Source organism: Quercus suber, unplaced genomic scaffold (assembly GCF_002906115.3).
Source record: "Quercus suber isolate HL8 unplaced genomic scaffold, Cork oak 2.0 scaffold_192, whole genome shotgun sequence".
Classification (NCBI taxonomy): domain Eukaryota; kingdom Viridiplantae; phylum Streptophyta; class Magnoliopsida; order Fagales; family Fagaceae; genus Quercus; species Quercus suber.
The window spans coordinates 710594-730644 of NW_027069650.1; the positions used below are offsets into that span (position 1 = coordinate 710594).

The following is a 20051-nucleotide window of genomic DNA, read 5'->3' on the forward strand; positions in this document are numbered from 1 at the left end:
AAAAGTCAATAAAAATAAACTCCTTTTAGAGAAATGCTATGTCTTTGTCCACAATATTTTCACAATACTTTTACAACAAATTATAAATTGTAATTTATTATTTGTTATTATGGATAGGTAAAAAAATAGTTTAAGTTGTAAATTCAAATTATAACCAATAACAATTTACTACCTATAATTTGTTATGAAAATGTTGTAGATATAACACTTCTTCTCATTTTCTCTCATAAATGGAATGATACACTCTTTCTCTTATAGTCCGTGCAGAAGTAATAAATTTGTAATATTTACACATTATACTGTAATAATTAATAACTAAGAGAATATGTTCATCCCAGGATAAGATGGAGAAGTACTCTTAACAGTTTTATTTAATGGTTGTATGACAATAGGTACAAAAGTTTTGCTTTGAAAATTTATATATTACAAAAAAAAAAAAATACAAGATCTATATATAATAAAATAGTACTCTAACTAACAGTTTACTTTTTGATATAGATGGGATATCAAATTCTCCCCTTAAACTTGCTTATGATTAAATTATATGGAGTTAAGTACTTCACCAAAAAAAAAATGAACAATATCATTTTCAGAATTTCAAAAATCATACATAATTACATATCAAAGGTCAAAACGTCCAAAAATAAATACAGGAAAAAAACAACAATAGTATTTTTTAGTTTGCACAAAAGGACAGCTAAATCCTCCAACAGTCGAAAATTTTAGAATAAAAACAAAAGAAAACGTTCATATTTCTCGTCGCATTCTTTTTTATGATTTTTGTATTGTATTAAACAAAACGTTCAAATTCACAGTACCCAAGAAAGGTTGTAGATTCTCTATGCTCTCTCTCAAGTCCCAAGCATATATTATACCACTTCTTATTCTCTCTCTTTACTTGCTTTCTCAAAAAGTGATCAGAACTCAGAAGGGCTCTCTCTCTCTCTCTCTCTCTCTCTCTCTTTCTTATCAGTGGAAGCTTAGTGCGAAAGCTTTTGCAGCAGCAGCACTCTTTTCTTCACACTCTGGAAAAAAAAGGGTCTCTCTCTTTGGTTTGAGAATGGTGAATACCAAAATGGGTTGCTGAGGATTTGTGCTCAAAGTGTTTCTGGGGTCAGCAAAATTTCCAAACTTTTGGTACTGTTTTGTTCAGAGATAATGGAGATCAGCATTTACTGGGTGCATCTATTGGTGGTGCTTTGCTTGGGGATGTTTATGAAAAGTCTATGCCATGTTGAAAGCACTGATGCAAATGTGTATATTGTTACTCTGAGACAAGCTCCTGCTGCTCATTACTATGGTGAGTTGAGAAGCGACTTCACACATGGTTCTCCTTCTTCGGAAAGATTGAATATTCACAAACCAAGGTACTTTATATTTCTTTATTATTGTTTTTTTTTTCTCTTTTTATATGTGTACAGTTTACAGTTGTGGTGTAATTATCAGTAGTGTTCAGCAGCTCGAGTTAATTGGTAATTTTGATATGTTATTGAAAAGAAAGATGCTATTTTGTACACCTTTTAGTGGGTGTTAATTGATTGTGGTAAAGTTGTGGTAAAAGGTACTACATTCTTCATGTATACGATTCATTATTGTGTTATTTTCCTCTTGGAATTGTTGTTCAAAATTTGACCGTTTGAAATTGGGCATTTTATGAATTGGGTGTTGTATTTCTATCTTTTTAGACCTTAGAAAAGATTTGAATTATTAGTGTATTCATTTGGTAGCTTTTGACTGGTTAAGACGTGGAAGTTTGGGGATGTCTGATGGTGTCTTCTTCGTGGGGTTATTTGGAAACTGTCTTTTATGAACGTGTGGATCTTGTATTTATCATAAATTCATAATTTGTTAATTTAATAATTTCTTCACATACAGTAAGTGTAAAATAGTGATGGCCTTATTATGCTAAAAGATGTTATCTTGTATAATTGTTTGCTCAATGCCATAATTTGGATAGCATGGATAATTGTTTTTTGGGCTGGAATTTATGCTTTTCTTTTCTGTATCTATCCTAAATTCCTAATCTTTGTTTGTCCTTTTCAATCAGTCTATAAAAGTAGGAGCTTTAACTTGACAATGATGCTTTTAATTGTATCCTTTCTAGATTTAGAAATACTTCAAGAACAGATCAGAGGTATGGTTCTCATATTGCTCGAGTTCATGATTCATTATTGAAGCGGGTGTTAAGGGGGGAGAAATATCTGAAGTTGTACAGCTACCACTACTTGATTAATGGATTTGCTGTCCTTGTTACCCCATACCAGGTATTGTATAAGTTATTCTATCATCATACTCTGAAGTACTAAGTGGCAGGATTTTCCCTAAGTGGATGCAAAATCTATAAATAAGTACCATATTTTTGGTTGATATTGTTTTCCAAAAAGTGTGCGTGTATGTAAGTATCTGGATCAAATCATTAATTTGTTATCATTGTCCTAGATTGTGTTTTTGGATTCCAAAAACATTGCCTGATCACCTTAATATTTATCAATAATTGATTCAAAATTAATAATTCAATACACCTTTTAATTGTTTTATATTCACATATATCTGCTTTCATAAAGAGAACCTAATATGAATTTTATACTAGCTAATAAGGAGTTAACTATAATTAGCAACATTTAGACCAATTCGATGTCTAACCAAGAAATTCATCATAGGAAAACATGATATTAGAAGTCCTAAATAGAAAAATTTAAATTCTCTTCTAAATTATTCACTGTTATTATAGGATAACCCTAATTACTATAATATTCAATGTGTATTAGGAAATCAATTGATGCTGCAGACATTTTTGGTCATACAATTAGATAACTCAATACATAGATAGAATATAGCCTATGTTTAAGAAGCACGTAAACAGATTTAAAAGTGGGACAAAGAAGATTGATTGAAATCTTATCATTTTGTTTGATAATAAAATCTCATAACTTTTCAGTATTACAAAGTGAGCATATTTTTATCTTAAAAAAATCTAAGTGATTGAAACAATAGATATTCTAAAAAATTTATAAATTATGAGCCAAATCTAAAAGTTTTAAATATTCAGTGGGGATACTGCCTCTATTTAGCCACTCCTAGCTCTGCCCATGATCATACTTGTATGTTGTAATGCTATAAGATGGTGATACTGTATAATTAATGTAGATGCTTATATTTTCTTGGAAAAGATTGTGTATTCAAAATTATGATTTTTGTGTTTGTGTGTGGATTCTTGGGGCATTACATGTTCGTAGAAACGTTTACACTTTGTGACTGTTATCTCTATTAATATTTGGAAAAATTGAAGGCAGACAAGCTTTCAAGGAGGAGAGAAGTGGCAAATGTGATTTTGGATTTCTCTGTTAAAACTGCAACCACCCATACTCCACAGTTCTTGGGACTACCAAATGGGGCATGGATTCAAGAGGGTGGTTTTGAATATGCTGGAGAGGGGATCGTGATAGGGTTTGTTGATACTGGCATTGATCCAACACACCCCAGCTTTGCTGATGATATATCTGAACATCCATATCCAGTTCCGGCTCATTTTTCTGGCATCTGTGAGGTTACTCGGGAGTTTCCATCTGGTTCATGCAATAGGAAGCTTGTTGGGGCCCGCCATTTTGCAGCATCTGCTATAACCAGAGGGATTTTCAATTCAACTCAGGACTATGCTTCACCATTTGATGGTGATGGCCATGGCACGTGAGTGTTTGTCTTATATCCTGGTTGATTGTCTCATAGTTTTACTGTTTTTGACTTCTGCAGTCTGTTTGTATTTTTGTGAATTTCCACTCCTTTTTCCATTTTTTTCCATGAGTTATTAAAGGCTCTGAGCTAACCTGGTTTCTGGAAGCAATTTCAGCCTCCCAAGTATACTGAAATCTTGAAATTGGAATCCAGATTAGGATTTACTCATCTTAAATACGTTCAACTGCAGCCATATGAACTGGTTTTGCATTATTGCAACCAGACTGCAACTTAGACATTGATTTAAGAGGTAAAAGGGATAGGGTGGAAGTGGGATATATCTTAATCAATCTTAAGTTTTAAATTTCCAACACACACACACACACACAAAGAAAGGGGCAAAAGATTATTGCATCCATACAAATCAATACTTTTAAGGTCAGAAAGAAAGGTAGTGGAAAAGAGCTTTATTCTATACCTGGTTATTTTATTAGTTCATGTTTGGCTTGGCCGATTCTTTTAAATGAGGATTCCAATTTCCATGAGTGGTCAATTATGATTACAAAAAAATTATTAGTCTTTCCAATGGTTTAATCTGCAATGTGACATGGACAAGCCTGGCTTATGTAGCAGTACATACTTATCAAAAATTTATGTAGCATTACATATATGTTCCTTCTATGATAGCAGTACATAGCACTTTCCACAAGTTATCAATCAATGATATGGATTTACACTTCTTTGCATGCACCAGAAGGCCTTTAAAATCTGAAGAAACAAAAAAGAAGCCACTGATGAGTCTAATCTTGATTTTCAGGCACACGGCTTCAGTTGCAGCAGGAAACCATGGAGTTCCAGTGGTAGTTGCTGGGCATCACTTTGGAAATGCCAGCGGGATGGCTCCTCGTTCACAGTAATAAGTCCAGATCTGAGCATTGGTTTGTTATTGTTGTTGTTGTTGTTGATATGTATCTTAGAAGTACATAGATGTTCCGTATAGAGAAAACACTCCACTTTCTTCACTGGCCACAAGTGGATCATGTGTCTGTATGTGGATGTATTGGACCCATAGATTTGCACCTAACATCTTTCTTTAGGTACTAATGGTCTTGTACAGTTTGCTTTAGCCCTTGAGTTTGTTAGATAATTTGACAGTCTTGACTTGGTGTTGAGAAATTGGCCTAAATTTGTGTGCCTGGCACTCTTCATATATGGGTCAATAGTAATAGGTTCCTTAGTATATTCAGGCATGTTTTACTCATTGCGTGATCTACACTTGCCTCTAGAAAACGGTCCTCAGGGCCTTGTTCAAGCCTTGGGTTAATGCTTCACCCCAGTTCTCCATCTAATGAAGGTGTTCCTTCCTTTAGAAAAATGGTACTGAAAGGATCATTAGATAGGGGTTTTTTGTTATTCACTTTATCCTACCTAAGACCAAAATTTGCCTTTCATGGATTACCAAATTCATGGAAAATAAATGTAGGTTCCATTGCTCTCTCCCCTTTTTTCTCCTACTGCCTGTTCCTCTCATATCCTTCCAAACCAAGAGAGTGCAGGATTTCATTTTCATTCCTCTCTGGCATGCTTCTTAGCTTTTGTATATCTCTCCTTTATGTTTGAGTTCTCTGCTACCACTCTCATTTTGTGCAGGCCACCTCATCCTCAAAATATTCACTTGAAAACAACTTTTCATCCTACCCAAAACAAGTAATTTGGTGAAGTTTCGCGCTAAAAACTTATACGTAATTGAACTAAAACAAGGAAAGAAAACTAACTAGAAAATACTGTTTTCCTTCATAATCAAATAAAGAAAGCAAGAGTTAGGATTTCTATATTAATGCCTAACAGCATACATCAATTTCCCTCTTTTATAAATGTTTATATGTACATTTATGTGGTTATGTATTAACTAGATGCCGATTATTCCAGCATTGCTGTTTACAAGGCATTGTACAGGAGCTTTGGAGGCTTTGCTGCAGATGTAGTTGCTGCCATAGACCAGGTAGATATTATTGGTCTTTTTTATGCAATTGATCTTCTGTCTCCCAACTAACTTAGCTGCTTGGTAGTTTAGAACCTAGCATGGCAACATTTGATACTCTCAACAATAAGCTTTAATTCTTGTTCTGTTTGTCCTACTGTAGTTGTGAGACCTATTGCTTTTTTTTTTGTTTCCCCTTATGGGTTTCAGGTTCTATTTCATCAATATAACCACTGTTGGTTGCATATCTTTTGTCAGTAACCACTTGCATTTGTGTTTTCGTGTGTTTTTGGTTCACAATATCTTCAGTGGGGTACTTGTCAGACAGTGGGTGTCAATCATTGTATTTATGTTGCTTAGAAAAGAATTTTTAACTTAAATATGTAAAAGTCAGCCATAAGTATCTATCCAAATATGCACTGTCTTGATCTTGATGACATAAATATGCAGGCAGCTCAGGATGGGGTTGACATAATAAGCTTATCTATCACCCCCAATCGGCGGCCTCCTGGTATTGCAACATTTTTTAATCCCATAGACATGGCATTGCTATCTGCTGTAAAGGCTGGAATTTTTGCTGTGCAAGCAGCAGGCAATACTGGACCATCACCTAAGAGCATGTCTTCCTTCAGTCCATGGATCTATACTGTTGGTGCTGTATCTCATGACAGAGTCTATAGTAACTCTATAGTCCTTGGCAATAATTTAACCATTAATGGAGCTGGGCTTGCACGTAAGTTCTCCCACCCCCCCCCCCCCACCCCCCCCCCAAACAACAAAAAATTAACTGGTTCATCCCCCTTCAGTTTATTTATAGAGAACCATGTAACAAATACATTGGTTCTTGATTCGTGCTATAAGCAACTACTATTTTCTCAGGGGAATAAGATTTCAAAGTGAATTTAAACCATTCATTATTTTGAACAATTCAAGGTCCATTATATGGTAGCCAATCAACATTTGGTTCTGATGGTGTGGCATGTCTCATCAACTGTTGATATATGCAACATTATAAAAGAATAGAAGTTAAAGCTGTTTAGAGTTGCAATTATACTTTTCATTATTTTTATATGCACAATTTTGAGAATGGAAATCACAGTGAAGGTCAAGAATAGATGGCTTCTGTCTTCTACTGGAACTCAAAGAAAAAGGACAAGTATGAGTTGCAACCAGGATTGCAGTTCTCACCTTCAACCTTCTCAAATAGCTTTCTAAGGTTTATGAGTTTTGGCAAGTGCTTATGCAAGATGGGGGCTTTGTCCATGGCATAGGGATGTCAAAGATAACATTCTTATATGGTTCCAGTCTTAGCCGAAACTTATATGCTATTAGAATAATGGTTGAATGATTAAATTGATCTCATCCTAAAGCTTAAGCTTTTGGGACAAGTGTTAGTTTATCATATCCATGTGAACAGACATTGGGAATTGAAGGTGAGGGCTGGAACCTGGTTTTTAGCTCATTGTACAAATATTGGAGCTTCTCTGGGATAGGTTTTTCAAAAGGAAGGCAGGGTTTGAAAAATGTTACATCAATTATTTCGAGATGCACTCTGACTGTCCAATCCCATGGTTATATTTTCTTGACTTTTAGAATAGTCAAAGTCAATTATATGCACACAAGTATTACATTTAGAATTTCTAATTTCATTTATTTAGATAAAAGGCAGTTTAATTTTCAGCTCATTTTTTTATTTAGATACCTATGAAGCTGCTGCCTAATCTCTTACAAGATGGAGTAACTTCAGCATTCTTTCCTCAAAAAAGTTACTCCAAGAAGAAGCAGTTTAGATGTAAATGAGAAACCTGGAAACCTCTTCATATTTGAGCATGATAATTAGGTAGTACCTATACAGTAATTGTGGTCAGTAAACTGAATATTATGATTAAGATGTAGTCTGGATTAGTTGTTGTGAATCCTACCTGTTCTTGTTGTTTATGTATTTGCACGGTTACTTTCACCTTCAAATCATATCAATGTTGCACAGATCCTTGTATAGGATTCTATGGCCTACCTCTAGATGCATGCTTTACAACTTGGATGCATATTGTGAAAGTAACCAATTGATTTGAAAGATAAACTGATTTTTTTTTCTTGTTTGTTCAGCGGGAACAAATGGCACAATGTACACACTGATTCTTGCAATGCATGCTTTGAACAATGAGACGGCAACGGCCAAGGATATGTATGTGGGTGAATGCCAAGACTCCAGTCGCTTCAATCAGGATCTTGTCCAAGGGAACCTCTTGATCTGTAGCTACTCAATTCGATTTGTGCTTGGGCTCTCGACCATCAAACAGGCCTTACAAACAGCCAAAAACCTCAGTGCAACTGGTGTTGTGTTCTACATGGACCCCTTTGTAATTGGTTTTCAGCTTAATCCAGTTCCATTGCAAATGCCTGGGATCATAATTCCGTCCTCAGATATTTCCAAGGTTTGGGGTCTGTGTGTTTGATAACGAGTGTGCACATTTTGTTTAGCCATGTGCTCTTGATTAACCTCTTCTCTCTCTCTCTCTTACATTCATGATCTATATAACAGGTTTTACTCCAATACTACAATTCTTCTTTGGAGAGAGATGAGCTCACAAAGAAAATTATTAAATTTGGGGCAGTTGCAAGCATCTGTGGTGGACTAAAAGCAAATTACAGCAATGCTGCTCCAAAGGTTATGTATTACTCTGCTAGAGGACCAGATCCAGAAGACGGTTTTCTTGATGATGCTGACATAATGAAACCCAACTTGGTAGCTCCTGGAAATTCAATATGGGCTGCTTGGAGTTCTGTTGGCACTGATTCAGTTGAATTTCAAGGTACGAATACACAGACAATAAATGCTGCAATTATGATTGCCTGCATATCTAGAACCAAAAAAGGGAAAATATATCACCAAAAAAAAAAAAAAAAAAAAATAGATCAACTTTATAATTTTTAATCCATAAGTTTCGAAGTTTACCAATTCTTTTAAAACTTACATTCTCTATTAATTTATAATTTTTCTCCACAATTTAGGTGAGAACTTTGCAATGATGTCTGGGACAAGCATGGCTGCCCCTCATGTTGCTGGACTTGCGGCACTTATTAAGCAAAAGTTCCCCAATTTCAGTCCTTCAGCCATTGCATCTGCCCTTTCCACCACTGCTTCCCCACATGACAAGAATGGTGGACCAATAATGGCTCAGCGCGCCTATGCCAACCCTGATCTAAACCAGTCTCCAGCAACTCCCTTTGACATGGGCAGTGGTTTTGTGAATGCAACTGCGGCACTCAATCCGGGTTTGATTTTTGATTCTAGTAAGTCTAATTACATCAAGCCTATATGCTTTATTAGTCAAGAAGTTTTGGGCTATCTAAATTATGGAAATTTGGTTGTGATCTTGATCTTGTCATGTACTTTGTTCCTTGGATTCAAATATGGTCTAGGGTACTGAATGTTTGGTCATTAAGAAGCTCTATATTCATATAATAAGTGTAGCTGAAACAAGAAGGTTAAGCTGGAGGCATGTAAATATAGGAAAGATAGGATAAGGAATGAAATTGTTCGTTCAAAGGAATAGGTGGCTCCTATTTAGATAAAGACTAGCGAGAGTTGCACGAATGAGAGAGTGATTTAATTCAATTTGACAGAGTAAGAGTCAGAGGGAGGCCTATATTAATATGGGTAGAAATAGTGAAGAAAGAGATGGGTAGGCAGGGGGCTTTTTCTAAAGTTAGAAACTTTCTTCTGCTCATCACTTTTTAATCAATTTCTTTTATATTTTTACCTCAGGTTGGGATTTAAAAGTGCTCTTGTAGGCTTTCATTTATTTGTACCCTGCCCCTCATCCCAACTTCTCAATAATTTATTTACTAGGTTTTTGCGCTTGTGAAATAGCGAGGCAGTAATGTCATCTTCCTTGCTTTGTCCGTTTTCCAAGTCAATAGTCTTCCTCTCAATGAGTTAAGTTGTGCAAATGCACCTGGTACTTTATTATGAATTGCTAAACATAATCTGGTTTGAATCCATTGCTAGCTGTTGAAAAAGCAAAAGGTAAAACTAGATGATGATTTGTAAAGAATGGATAATAATCCAAAAAAAGACATAAAACATTGTGACTCTCTTCTATTTGTTGGCATTCTGAATCTCAATTGAAATTATTTGACTTGTGCCAAGTGCTTCCATGAAAATTGCCAAATCTTATTTGAAGTCTAACTAGAGCATTTTCTTGTCACAGGTTATGATGACTATATGATGTTTCTTTGTGGCATTAATGGATCAGCTCCTGTGGTTTTGAATTACACTGGCCAAAACTGTTGGGTTTACAATTATACCATGGGTGGTGCTGACCTGAACTTGCCTTCCGTCATGATAGCAAAACTTAACCAGTCTAAAACAATACAAAGATCAGTGATCAATGTTGCTGGAAATGAAACTTACACCGTTGGTTGGAGTGCTCCGTACGGGGTGTCTATGAAGGTGGTTCCATTGCACTTTTCCATTGAATATGGGGAAAGACAGGTCTTAAGTGTGTACCTTAATGCAACTACGAACAGTTCTGTTGCCAGCTTTGGGAGAATTGGTCTTTTTGGAAATCAAGGTCATATTGTCAACATTCCTCTATCAGTTATTGTTAAAATGTCTCACTAATGGCTAAACGCATAGTTTTTTTTTCATAATTCTTTCTTCTACTATTTTTCCCTCTCTTCTCTGTCTTGTAAGATGTGCCAAGTGTTAACCAATTTTTTCATTCATTATCATGTAAATGCTAAAGCACCTTTTGGTAATATAGATAACTATGAATGAATGATTGATAATCAGCAGTTATTTAGCTCTCTCTCTCTCTCTCTCTCGCAACCGTCCGAATTTAAAGAAATATATCCTTGTTCTCAGTAAGTTAAGTTGATGTTCCCTGCATGTATAGCTACAATGTTCACTGTACAAACTGAACGAAGAAGTTGATCACTGGAATCACAATCAATGACGAAAATTTGAAGTTAACTGTGAAAGAAATTTTTGCAATTGGAATAATGTTCTGAGCCAAGACTGACTTTTTTGAGCATTTTTGAGCCTAGACTCTTGGCTTAGTAATGTAGAACCTAATGTTGAGAGGCATTAGTTTGCAACGCTTAATGCCAATTAGTAATTTAACAAATCCTTAATTACATTTTGTTATCCTCAACCTCAAGAAAGCAATCTTTGCTCCCAAGGTTCATGGTTCATAGTCCCTGAACGCAATCTATGACGAAGTTTGACTCTCGTCACAACAAGCATAGGACTAAGAAGGACAAGTGAAGAAGATTGAGTGTGGAAGCCATGAGGTAGCCTAAGGAGAGAGAATTTGATAAAGAATAGTGATATGGACAAGAGTAGGGATTAAGCTAATTATGCTGTGTTTGTGTTTGATAAACAATAGTGATAGTAACAAGAGCTAGCATGTTCGTGATGTTTTCTTCCTCTGCCAGATTAGATATTTACTTTCACTTGGGCTAATTATGTTGTGGTTCCAATGACTATCAAGGACTAATTTCTGATATTAAATGGCTTTCGATAATACAAAGAATATCTCAATAGCCAGTCGTTGAGATGAGTTTTGGAAGACCAAATTAATTCTAGGTAGGCTTACTTGTTTGCCCATGGGAGAGATTTGCTTCCACTAGGCCACTTTCGTAACTGGTCTTGTTTCCCAGTTCAAGCGTTCATTCGTGAATTGCTACGCCACTTAAACTTAGCCCCTAGACATATTGTTTCAAATGCATTACATAGTACATTCCATCATTGGGTGTATGGTTGTATGGCTTTCTTGCTATGATAGGGAGATGATCATAGAACTGAGTTTTTGTATCTATGGGTCCATTTGGATACAATTTATTTTTGCTGAAACTGAAAATTGAAAACTGAAAATGCTGTAGCAAAATAATTTTTAAATATGTAAATAGTGTCGTGAGACCCGTGAACAGTGCACTTTGTCCCTTGCACAGTAAATCCATGTGCATGAATAGTGTGGTTACTGTTCATAAACGTTGAAAAAAAAAAAAAAAAGGCAGAAAAAGGCAAACGTGAGGAAACATAAATCCAAACACTCACTATATCGACTACACAAATCAATGAATTAAACCCGAGGTCCCAAGTTCTATTTAGCATACTGTTAGTCTATAAAGTTTCCAAAGTGACGCATGTACAAAAAGTGGAATAATTAGACAAAAGCAATATAAGACACCGCTTCTTTATATATAAGATTTTTTTATTTTTTTTTATTTTAAATATTGTAAGAAATTTTACCACATAAAGTTCCTGTAATCATTCTTTTAAAGTAAATGGTCAAAATTATCATATATTAATTATTTATGGATAGATTTTACAATTGAAATAGACTGAGTGGACCGAAATGCTATACTAATGTAGCTCAACAAGAACATAATAACAATAAATTCTAAGTTTTAGCTTTTAAATATTATATAAATATAGATAAGTACGTAAAGCGAGAGGATTATATGTTCACATAAAAGATTAATCATGTGCTCTATGACCGTTGAATTTTACAATTTCCATAATAATCTTTAGTGTGTAATTTTTTAGCAACATTAACTATTTTTGTCAAGTATCACTACAAAAAAATGTATTTTCAGTGATGAAAAAATTCATCACTAAAAGTCCAGTTTTTCGTCGCTAAGAACCTTTAGCGACGAAATTCACAATTAGCGACGAAACTCATTTCATCGCTAAAACCCCAAAAAAAAAAAAAAAGCACATAGCGTTCAAGTAACAACATGGCCAACTCAATACAATTTGATGCATATGGCAATAATTATAATATAGATATTTTTTACATTTTATTGGTAATTTTTCATCTCAATTCAGTATTTAAATTTTGTAAAAATGTCATTTTCAGTTAATAGTATGATTAAAAGAAATCCACTAAAACATGTATTAGGTTGTGGCCAATTTTATTGGTATGTGATTTTAAAAATAATAATAATTATTCACTGACACAATGAGTTTTTTTAATGAAATAGAATTTTAGTTGGAGTATAATTTTATATATTTTTTAACTTAGCTAATAGAGTTTTATCTAAATTTGAACTATAGTTGAAGTAGAATTTTAAATTTCTTTAACTTAGCTAATAGGCTTCTACATAAAGTAAACTATCCTAATTGACGAGAATTTAACAATTTGTCACAAAGAAGGATAGCCACTTGGTGCACCATTACTTCTTGGTCTATATTTTATTATATAGTATATGCTATGATGTGATACCAACGAATTCAACCATGTGTTAAGTTTCCTTTACATGACTAACTTTGATTTCAATTTACATTTGGGGTGCTTCCAACACATGATTTACTATAATATAATTACTAGTCGTTAAAATTTTAAAAATCTTATTATTGAATTGCATATTGTTTTTTTAATGTACATGTGAAATTTTGTATGAATTGGTTGTTATTTATTATTCAATACTATTAGGACATATGTGGAACATGTTATGAACATATGTCATTTAGAATTGGCTAATCCTTTGACAAAACACACTTTACTTGTAATTGGATAGATCTAGGATGTGTTTAATACTTCAAGGAACAAGAGTTCAAGTCCAAGTATTGAAGTCATGCAAATCTGTCCAAAAATCAAGTGAAGAAGTGTTGTTTATTAAAACTCGACAAATATCTCGACAAATGTATTTATTGAGATTGTAAAGTTGAATTTAATCAACCATCTTGTTGGCTGTATTCCATGCCAAATTTGCTTGTAATTCACCATATAAAAACCCTATATTTAGGTGGGAATCATGTAAGGGTAGTGTGTGAGAGAGTGTGAAAAAATGCTCAAGACTATGCAGTGAAGTAGGGACTCGCGACTGGATCCTGCAAGTGAGTCGTGACTAGCATGCCGCCAGAAGATGCACACGAGTGAAGTATGCAGAGAAGCTGAACCGTCATGCTAGCTGTAGCACTACAGGACAAAAATTCCAAACTAGCCATTCAGTTAGGTCGCGGCTTGAACTCGCAACTCAGTCAAGTCGCGAGGCCAAGTTGCCAGCTAGCTCTATTTTGGAAAAATTGACTCTTCGCATTCCTTTCTCCCCCTAGTATAAATACCCCTTATACCCACAAAATGTAGAGAGCTTCTAGATAGAATTTTGAGAGAGAAATCCTAGAGAAAAACAAGATTGACTCATCCACAATCTTTACATAAAGACTCTTCAAATTCCTCTACTCTCACCCTCTCCATTGTTACATCCTTGAGAGATTCTTGGCCAAATCATTTTCTCACCATACTCACATATGTGAGAAGGCTTTTTGGTGCTTTAGGAAGCAGTTAGGAAGGGACTAATGGTTATTGGTTGATGCTATGGGCTATAGCAGAATCTGGTAAACTGGAAAAGACAAAGGTTCTGCGTAACCTCATTGGAGCAAGAAGTTTGGAGGGTTTAGGTACACTGGGTAGATTAGGCTTGGAGGGTTTATTGTTGTTCATGTATCCCAACTACATTTTCTAATGGATTATTGACAGCTTGGAAGGTGGCAAAGAGATTTTACACCAAGGGCTTCGGTTTCCTCTTTGATAACACATCGTTGTGTTGTCTTTGTATTTGCATATCTCTTCCCTTAATCTTTACCATTTAATTTCTGCTGTGGATGTAATTTTATTTGGTTTAGATTGTTTATCAATTCTGTTATTAGCTTATGTTCATTTTTCGCACATATATTGTTTGACATTAAGCTTGAATTGATAATTTTGTAATTAGGGGTCTAAACGTTCACAGTGTTTTATATGCTATTTGAACTTTCAGAGATTTAGTATTTGAAACTCGACAGATAGCTCAACAGCTGTATCTATCGAGAATTACGAAATTTAGATTTCCAAATATTTTTTCATGCATATCCAAGTTATTTGTGTAGGGTTTCTTTTCTCACAATCCTAAATATATATAAGGATTATTTTAAGGACCGTCTCAGTTGATGCAAAGGTTGTTGCAATTGTTGTTGCACTCACATTATGACCAGAAACAAAAATTGCCCTAGTTCATCTTTCTCTTGAAGAAACTGCTACGTTTGTACATCATAGGATTTTGTAACAAAAAAACTTCTTGATCTTCATTGTGTGGATGAACTGAAGAACTTTGTAGCTAAGAGCTCATAAATGTGTTAAAAACACAATAGCTATTTATACCCCCAAATCGAAATTACGGCTTGGTTGATTTTACACTAACTTAATACTAAGTGCGGAATAATGTAAACACAAGCGTATAAGTAAGAGAACTACTCTAATCCATATTTAAAGCAACACAACAGTAAAAATGAAATGAATAAGAGTAGGGAAGAGAAATGCAAACACAAATAACACCGAGACGTGTTATCGAAGAGGAAACCGAAGAACTCGGCGAAAAACCTCTCCGCCGCCTTTCAAGCAGAAATTGATCCACTAGACAATCAGTTGGGATACATGAGTGAGCAAGAGACCCTTCAAGCCTAATCTACCCTCTATGCCTAAGCCCTCCAAGCTCCTACTCCAACAAGGTTTCTCGGAACCGTGTCTTGTCTAGCTTTACAAATCCCGCAATACGCCCAATTGCATCCACCAAGCCTCACCGGTTTCTTTTGGCAAATTCCCAAAACTTCCCAAGCTCCAAAACACTCTCTACACTCTGAATGGGTGTAGGTTGTGTTTGGGTATAAATCTCCTCTCAAGGTATGACAATGGAAGAGGAATGGAGAAGAGGCAACAATGGTTTTTTACTAAGGATGAGTAGCTCTCTCTTAAAAGATGGGTGTGTGTGTTGTTGAAAACCTATCTAGGGTTTTTCTCTCTGAATAGCCTCATTTACATTTGCGGGTAATGAGGGTATATATAGTATGGGTGAAGAGTAAGAAAGTCACACTTGAAAAACCTCCAGCAGAACGTTTCACGACTGTCTCACGGGAAGGCCTTACCTGCGAGACACTCGCGAAAACAATAGCCTACCACGACTCTTCAACTTCCAGTCATGTGCTCCTCACATGGCTCTTTTGCAGGTTAGCTTCTCGCGAGCTTCTCGCAAAATCCATGAATTCTTCATTTTAGCTTAAGTTTTCACCAACTTCATACTAAACCCAATACAATAAAATCTCACAAAATACAAGGAAGTAAATTAAAGAAAATACAACACTTTTTGTTATGGAATAAAGTCAACATAAAACATAGTTGTAAATCACAACTTTACAGTAGCCAACATCTTTCTCAAGTTGGTGTGTTAGTCAAGTACTAGGATCCGTGCATCGATTGGTTAGTCACGTACTTGGAGCCATCCATTAAAATGAGAGATTGTCACTACATTACAAGTCCAATTTTGTATTGGGGTAATGGTTCAAGTGTAGATTAGTATAAGGTACTGAGATTCCTTTACTTATAACTGCTTGTTTTGATAATAGTGGATTCTTAGGAGTAGTGATCTTAAATTCACGCAGTGGGGTTTTGCCTTGGTGGTTTTCCTCATTTGTAAACAAATCACCTGTGTCAAATTTATTTTCCACTGCATTTAGTTATTTGGTGATTTATTTGTGCTACCACGCATATTACATGTTAATTGACTTAATTAATTCACTTGGCTAATTAATTGGTTAATTTACCTAAGGGGTCAAGACATTCTTAGCCTATCAAATACAAAAACACATTTTCAAACATTATTTTTAACTAAATAAATAACTTAAAATTTAAAATTTTGATAGATGATATAGTTATTGATATTTGATCATCTTAAATTTTACAAACATAAAGAATATATATATATATATATATAATACAATCTAACAATATATTTATTAAAATTCACATCAAAATAAAAATATTAAATTGTTTAACATGACTTATAGTTATATCTTGAATTTATTGTTTATTGATAAAGTGGGAAGGAAAAAAATGGTAATAGGAACTCTAGTTTTCAAATTTTTTGGTAATATGATCCTTTCAATTTTCTTTTATGAATCTTCTAAACAGTCTCCTATAATCGATAAAAAGTCGAGCAGTTGCTTGTCAATTAGCCACACCTCCAAGTGAAATTGTGTTGGCTGTTTGTGTTTTAAGTACATGTTTACGATAAAAAATATATTGCCCATAAGCTGGCCCTAGTAATTGCTGGATTGAGTTTAGCATGAAAAATCCTGAATTTGTCTTTTACTGATAAAATGAGCATGAAAATTATATTAATGGGTGCTCTAACAGATTGTTGGACACCGGCCTTAAATGTTATTATCGCAATCAATAGGATTTCAGTTTCGAATAAATTAATAAGGGTTATATTTACTGCTCAGCTTCCAAATTGCAGTCCAGCGCAGCTTCCGTGCACATAAAAGGGAAAAAGTAAAAAAAAAAAAAAAAAATTAATATCGACAATATAATAACTTTTCACTTTGTGAATTTTTTTTAAAATGTTTGATGATTTTAGAATTTTTTTTTTTTTGAGAAACTGATGATTTTAGACTTATTGTTTATCTATGTGTTTGTTGTGAATAAAACATAAGCCTATAAGCTCAAATTATTTAATGGAGGCAAAGGATTATTCTTTGTTATTCACCGACACTACAAAGGAAAATTATGTATACATGATTCAATGTTGTGTTTTGTGATCTAAAACACGTAATCATAAATAAACATTATTATTTTCATTGCAATATACAAAAATCATGTTGCATATGTATATTGTTTCTAAAATGTTTGTGTTTTTTTTTTCGGATGAAAAAACTTGTTTGAGATTATTCTCCCAATTAATCTTTCACGTAGCATTATATTGTGGTTATATTCTTAATTACTCATTTGATATGGAATGCCATCCATTTATCAGTGGAAAAGCACTACGTACATATTGGAGGTAGTTAAAAAATAATATAATTTCTTTGATATGTTTAAACACAAGTTTATGTTTAAGTAAGTACATGTTTATGTTAAAAATGATTGTTAAATTCATTATCAAATTGTAAAATGCAAGTTAGTGTTTTATTTTTAGATATAGTTTGATGTTACTATTTGAAGATTAAATTCTTAGGTTTATTAATTGAATATCATATTTTTCTATGAAAAAAAAAAATGAATTGAATATCATATGATGTAATATTTGCTTCAATCTCCAAAAAAGCCACTGATGAGTCTAATCTTGATATACAGGCAAACAGTCTTAAAGCTTAGTCTGAAAACATACAACTTATAATTGGTGGTTGTGTTTAGACTATTTAGAGCTATAGTAATTTGAAAACTCCGTTTAGAAGGAAACTTGTTTATGCAAGATCGACTTTTTTCCCCCTAAGCCAACAGTGAACTACACAATTAGGAGTAACTCTTGACCGCTTTTATGTCTATAACAGGCTACTCCAATTTCTAACCGTCCGCTTTCCATGGGTAATTGAACTAAAATAATGGAAAGAATATTAACTTGAAAACATCTTTCATCTGGCCCAAAACAAGTAATTAATGGAAAAGAATATTGACTAGGTAATGTTGTTTTTATTCATGAACAAATAATAAAAGCAGGCATTAGAATTATGAGTGCTCTTAGTGTAATTTTTAATAAATCATTTTAGGAATGTTTTTACACAATTTTTATAGAAAATATAAAAAATCATCAAAAAATCTATATATAATAATAATAAATGAAATTGAGAGAAACTCGAATTTGAATTCCAAATTAGAATTCCAATTTTGCACCACGTGTCCTAAATTATTTATTCTTAAAGAATTTTATTTCTTAATTTTAGAATTAAATTTGGGACCACATGATTAATATTCATCCAAATGAGTTATTAAGTACAAAAACCAAAGAGTCTAGAATAAATGAATCATTAAAAAAAAAAAAGTGCTTCACAATAATTTTTTTTTTTTTAAATGGACAATTTACATTTTATACATAATAATATCCTTACTAAATTTTTAAAAGAATTAACAAAATATAAAAATGACTATCAATAGTATTTAAAATATATACAAAGGAATTATATTATGCATTTTATTGTATATCTTTAAGTATATCCATGCATATGCATGAGATTACAAGCTAGTTTAAAATAATATTAGAGATACAAACTATTTTACAAAAAATTTACAAATTACTAATGTGGTGAGCAATTATTGATAAATGAAAATATGATATTAATGGTGGACATAAATAAAAACCAATAAGAGATTGGCCACATCAGCATTTTATAAAAATGTTGTAAAATAGTTTATGACTGTAGCATTACTCAAAAATTTAATTTTTTTTTTCTTTTCCCATAAAAAATTTCTAAACTATATCCTAAACCAATACCCATAACTTAGGGCACGTTTGGTGGACTGTAATGATAATGACATAAGAATAAGAATATATATTAGAAGAAATACAAAATGTTGTAATGTAATGTTTATTTTTTAATTTGAAAAAGAGATTAGTTATTTTTTATGATTTTTTTTTATTTTATTCTCATAATTGTTATGTACATATGAAAAGTTTGTTTATTTAGGAATATATTAATGGTAGAAATTAGTACACCTACTAAGAAATAGCTATTACATCCCTTTTAGAGATGAATAGTTTTTTAAAGCTGAATAGTTATTCCTCATTTTAAAGAATAGCTACTTATAAGGAATGACTATTTCCTGTAATAAAAACATAACCAAACTATTGAATAGCTAAACCATAAAAATAACTATTACATTATAATGTTTATTACAGTCTACCAAACATACCCTTAGGGCATTCATTAACTTTTTCTTTTATTATATTGTGCCTAATCGCATACGTCAATTTTCAATTTTTATATACATTGCTTTGTACATTTATGTGTTTTTGTATTAACTAGATGCCAATCATTCCAGAATTGCTGTTTACAAGGTATTAATTCTACAGGAGCTTTGGAGGCTTTGTTGCAGATGTTCACTGCCATAGACCAGGTAGATATTATTGGTCTTTTGCAGCAATTGATCTTCTGTCTCCCAACTAACTTAGCTACTTGGAGGTTTATTAGAATCTAGAATGGTAACATCTAATATTCTCAACAATAGGCTATAACCCACTGTTGGTTGCATAACTTTTGTCAGTAACCATTTGCATTTCATTACCAACATTTTTTTTTTTTGCTTTTTGGTTCACAAGATCTTCAATATGTAGTAGTACTTAATTTGTTTGTCATTGGGTGGCAATCAATGGAATTCATGTTGCTTTAAAAAGTGTTTATTATGTTGTTGATGTTAAACTAATCAATCCTATCATTTTGTAAATTTTTTAGTTAATAAATGATATTATTTAAATCTTCATTTTACTATTAAGAAACTAAATGAAAACATTCCAAAGATGCATTATAAAAAAGATCTTATTGTTTGATTAATATTAATGCATTATATTTTTTTTTTCGAAAATTGAGCTTAAATGACTTCATGTACTAATGGATTTTGGGGGGGGGGGGGGGGGGNAG

The 20051-nt window shown here is 33.3% G+C and overlaps 1 protein-coding gene across 1 annotated transcript; it reads left to right on the forward strand.

Annotated features, from left to right (window-relative positions):
- Positions 1-829: 829 nt before the first annotated feature.
- On the forward strand, positions 830-10461 carry LOC112007358 (subtilisin-like protease SBT2.3). The gene is made up of 10 exons (XM_024039694.2): positions 830-1367; positions 2105-2264; positions 3290-3687; positions 4490-4585; positions 5602-5674; positions 6104-6386; positions 7760-8088; positions 8196-8466; positions 8666-8947; positions 9868-10461. Exons 1-10 carry the CDS (start codon positions 1159-1161, stop codon positions 10278-10280), a joined length of 2514 nt encoding a protein of 837 aa, XP_023895462.2. The 5' UTR covers positions 830-1158; the 3' UTR covers positions 10281-10461.
- Positions 10462-20051: the final 9590 nt, after the last annotated feature.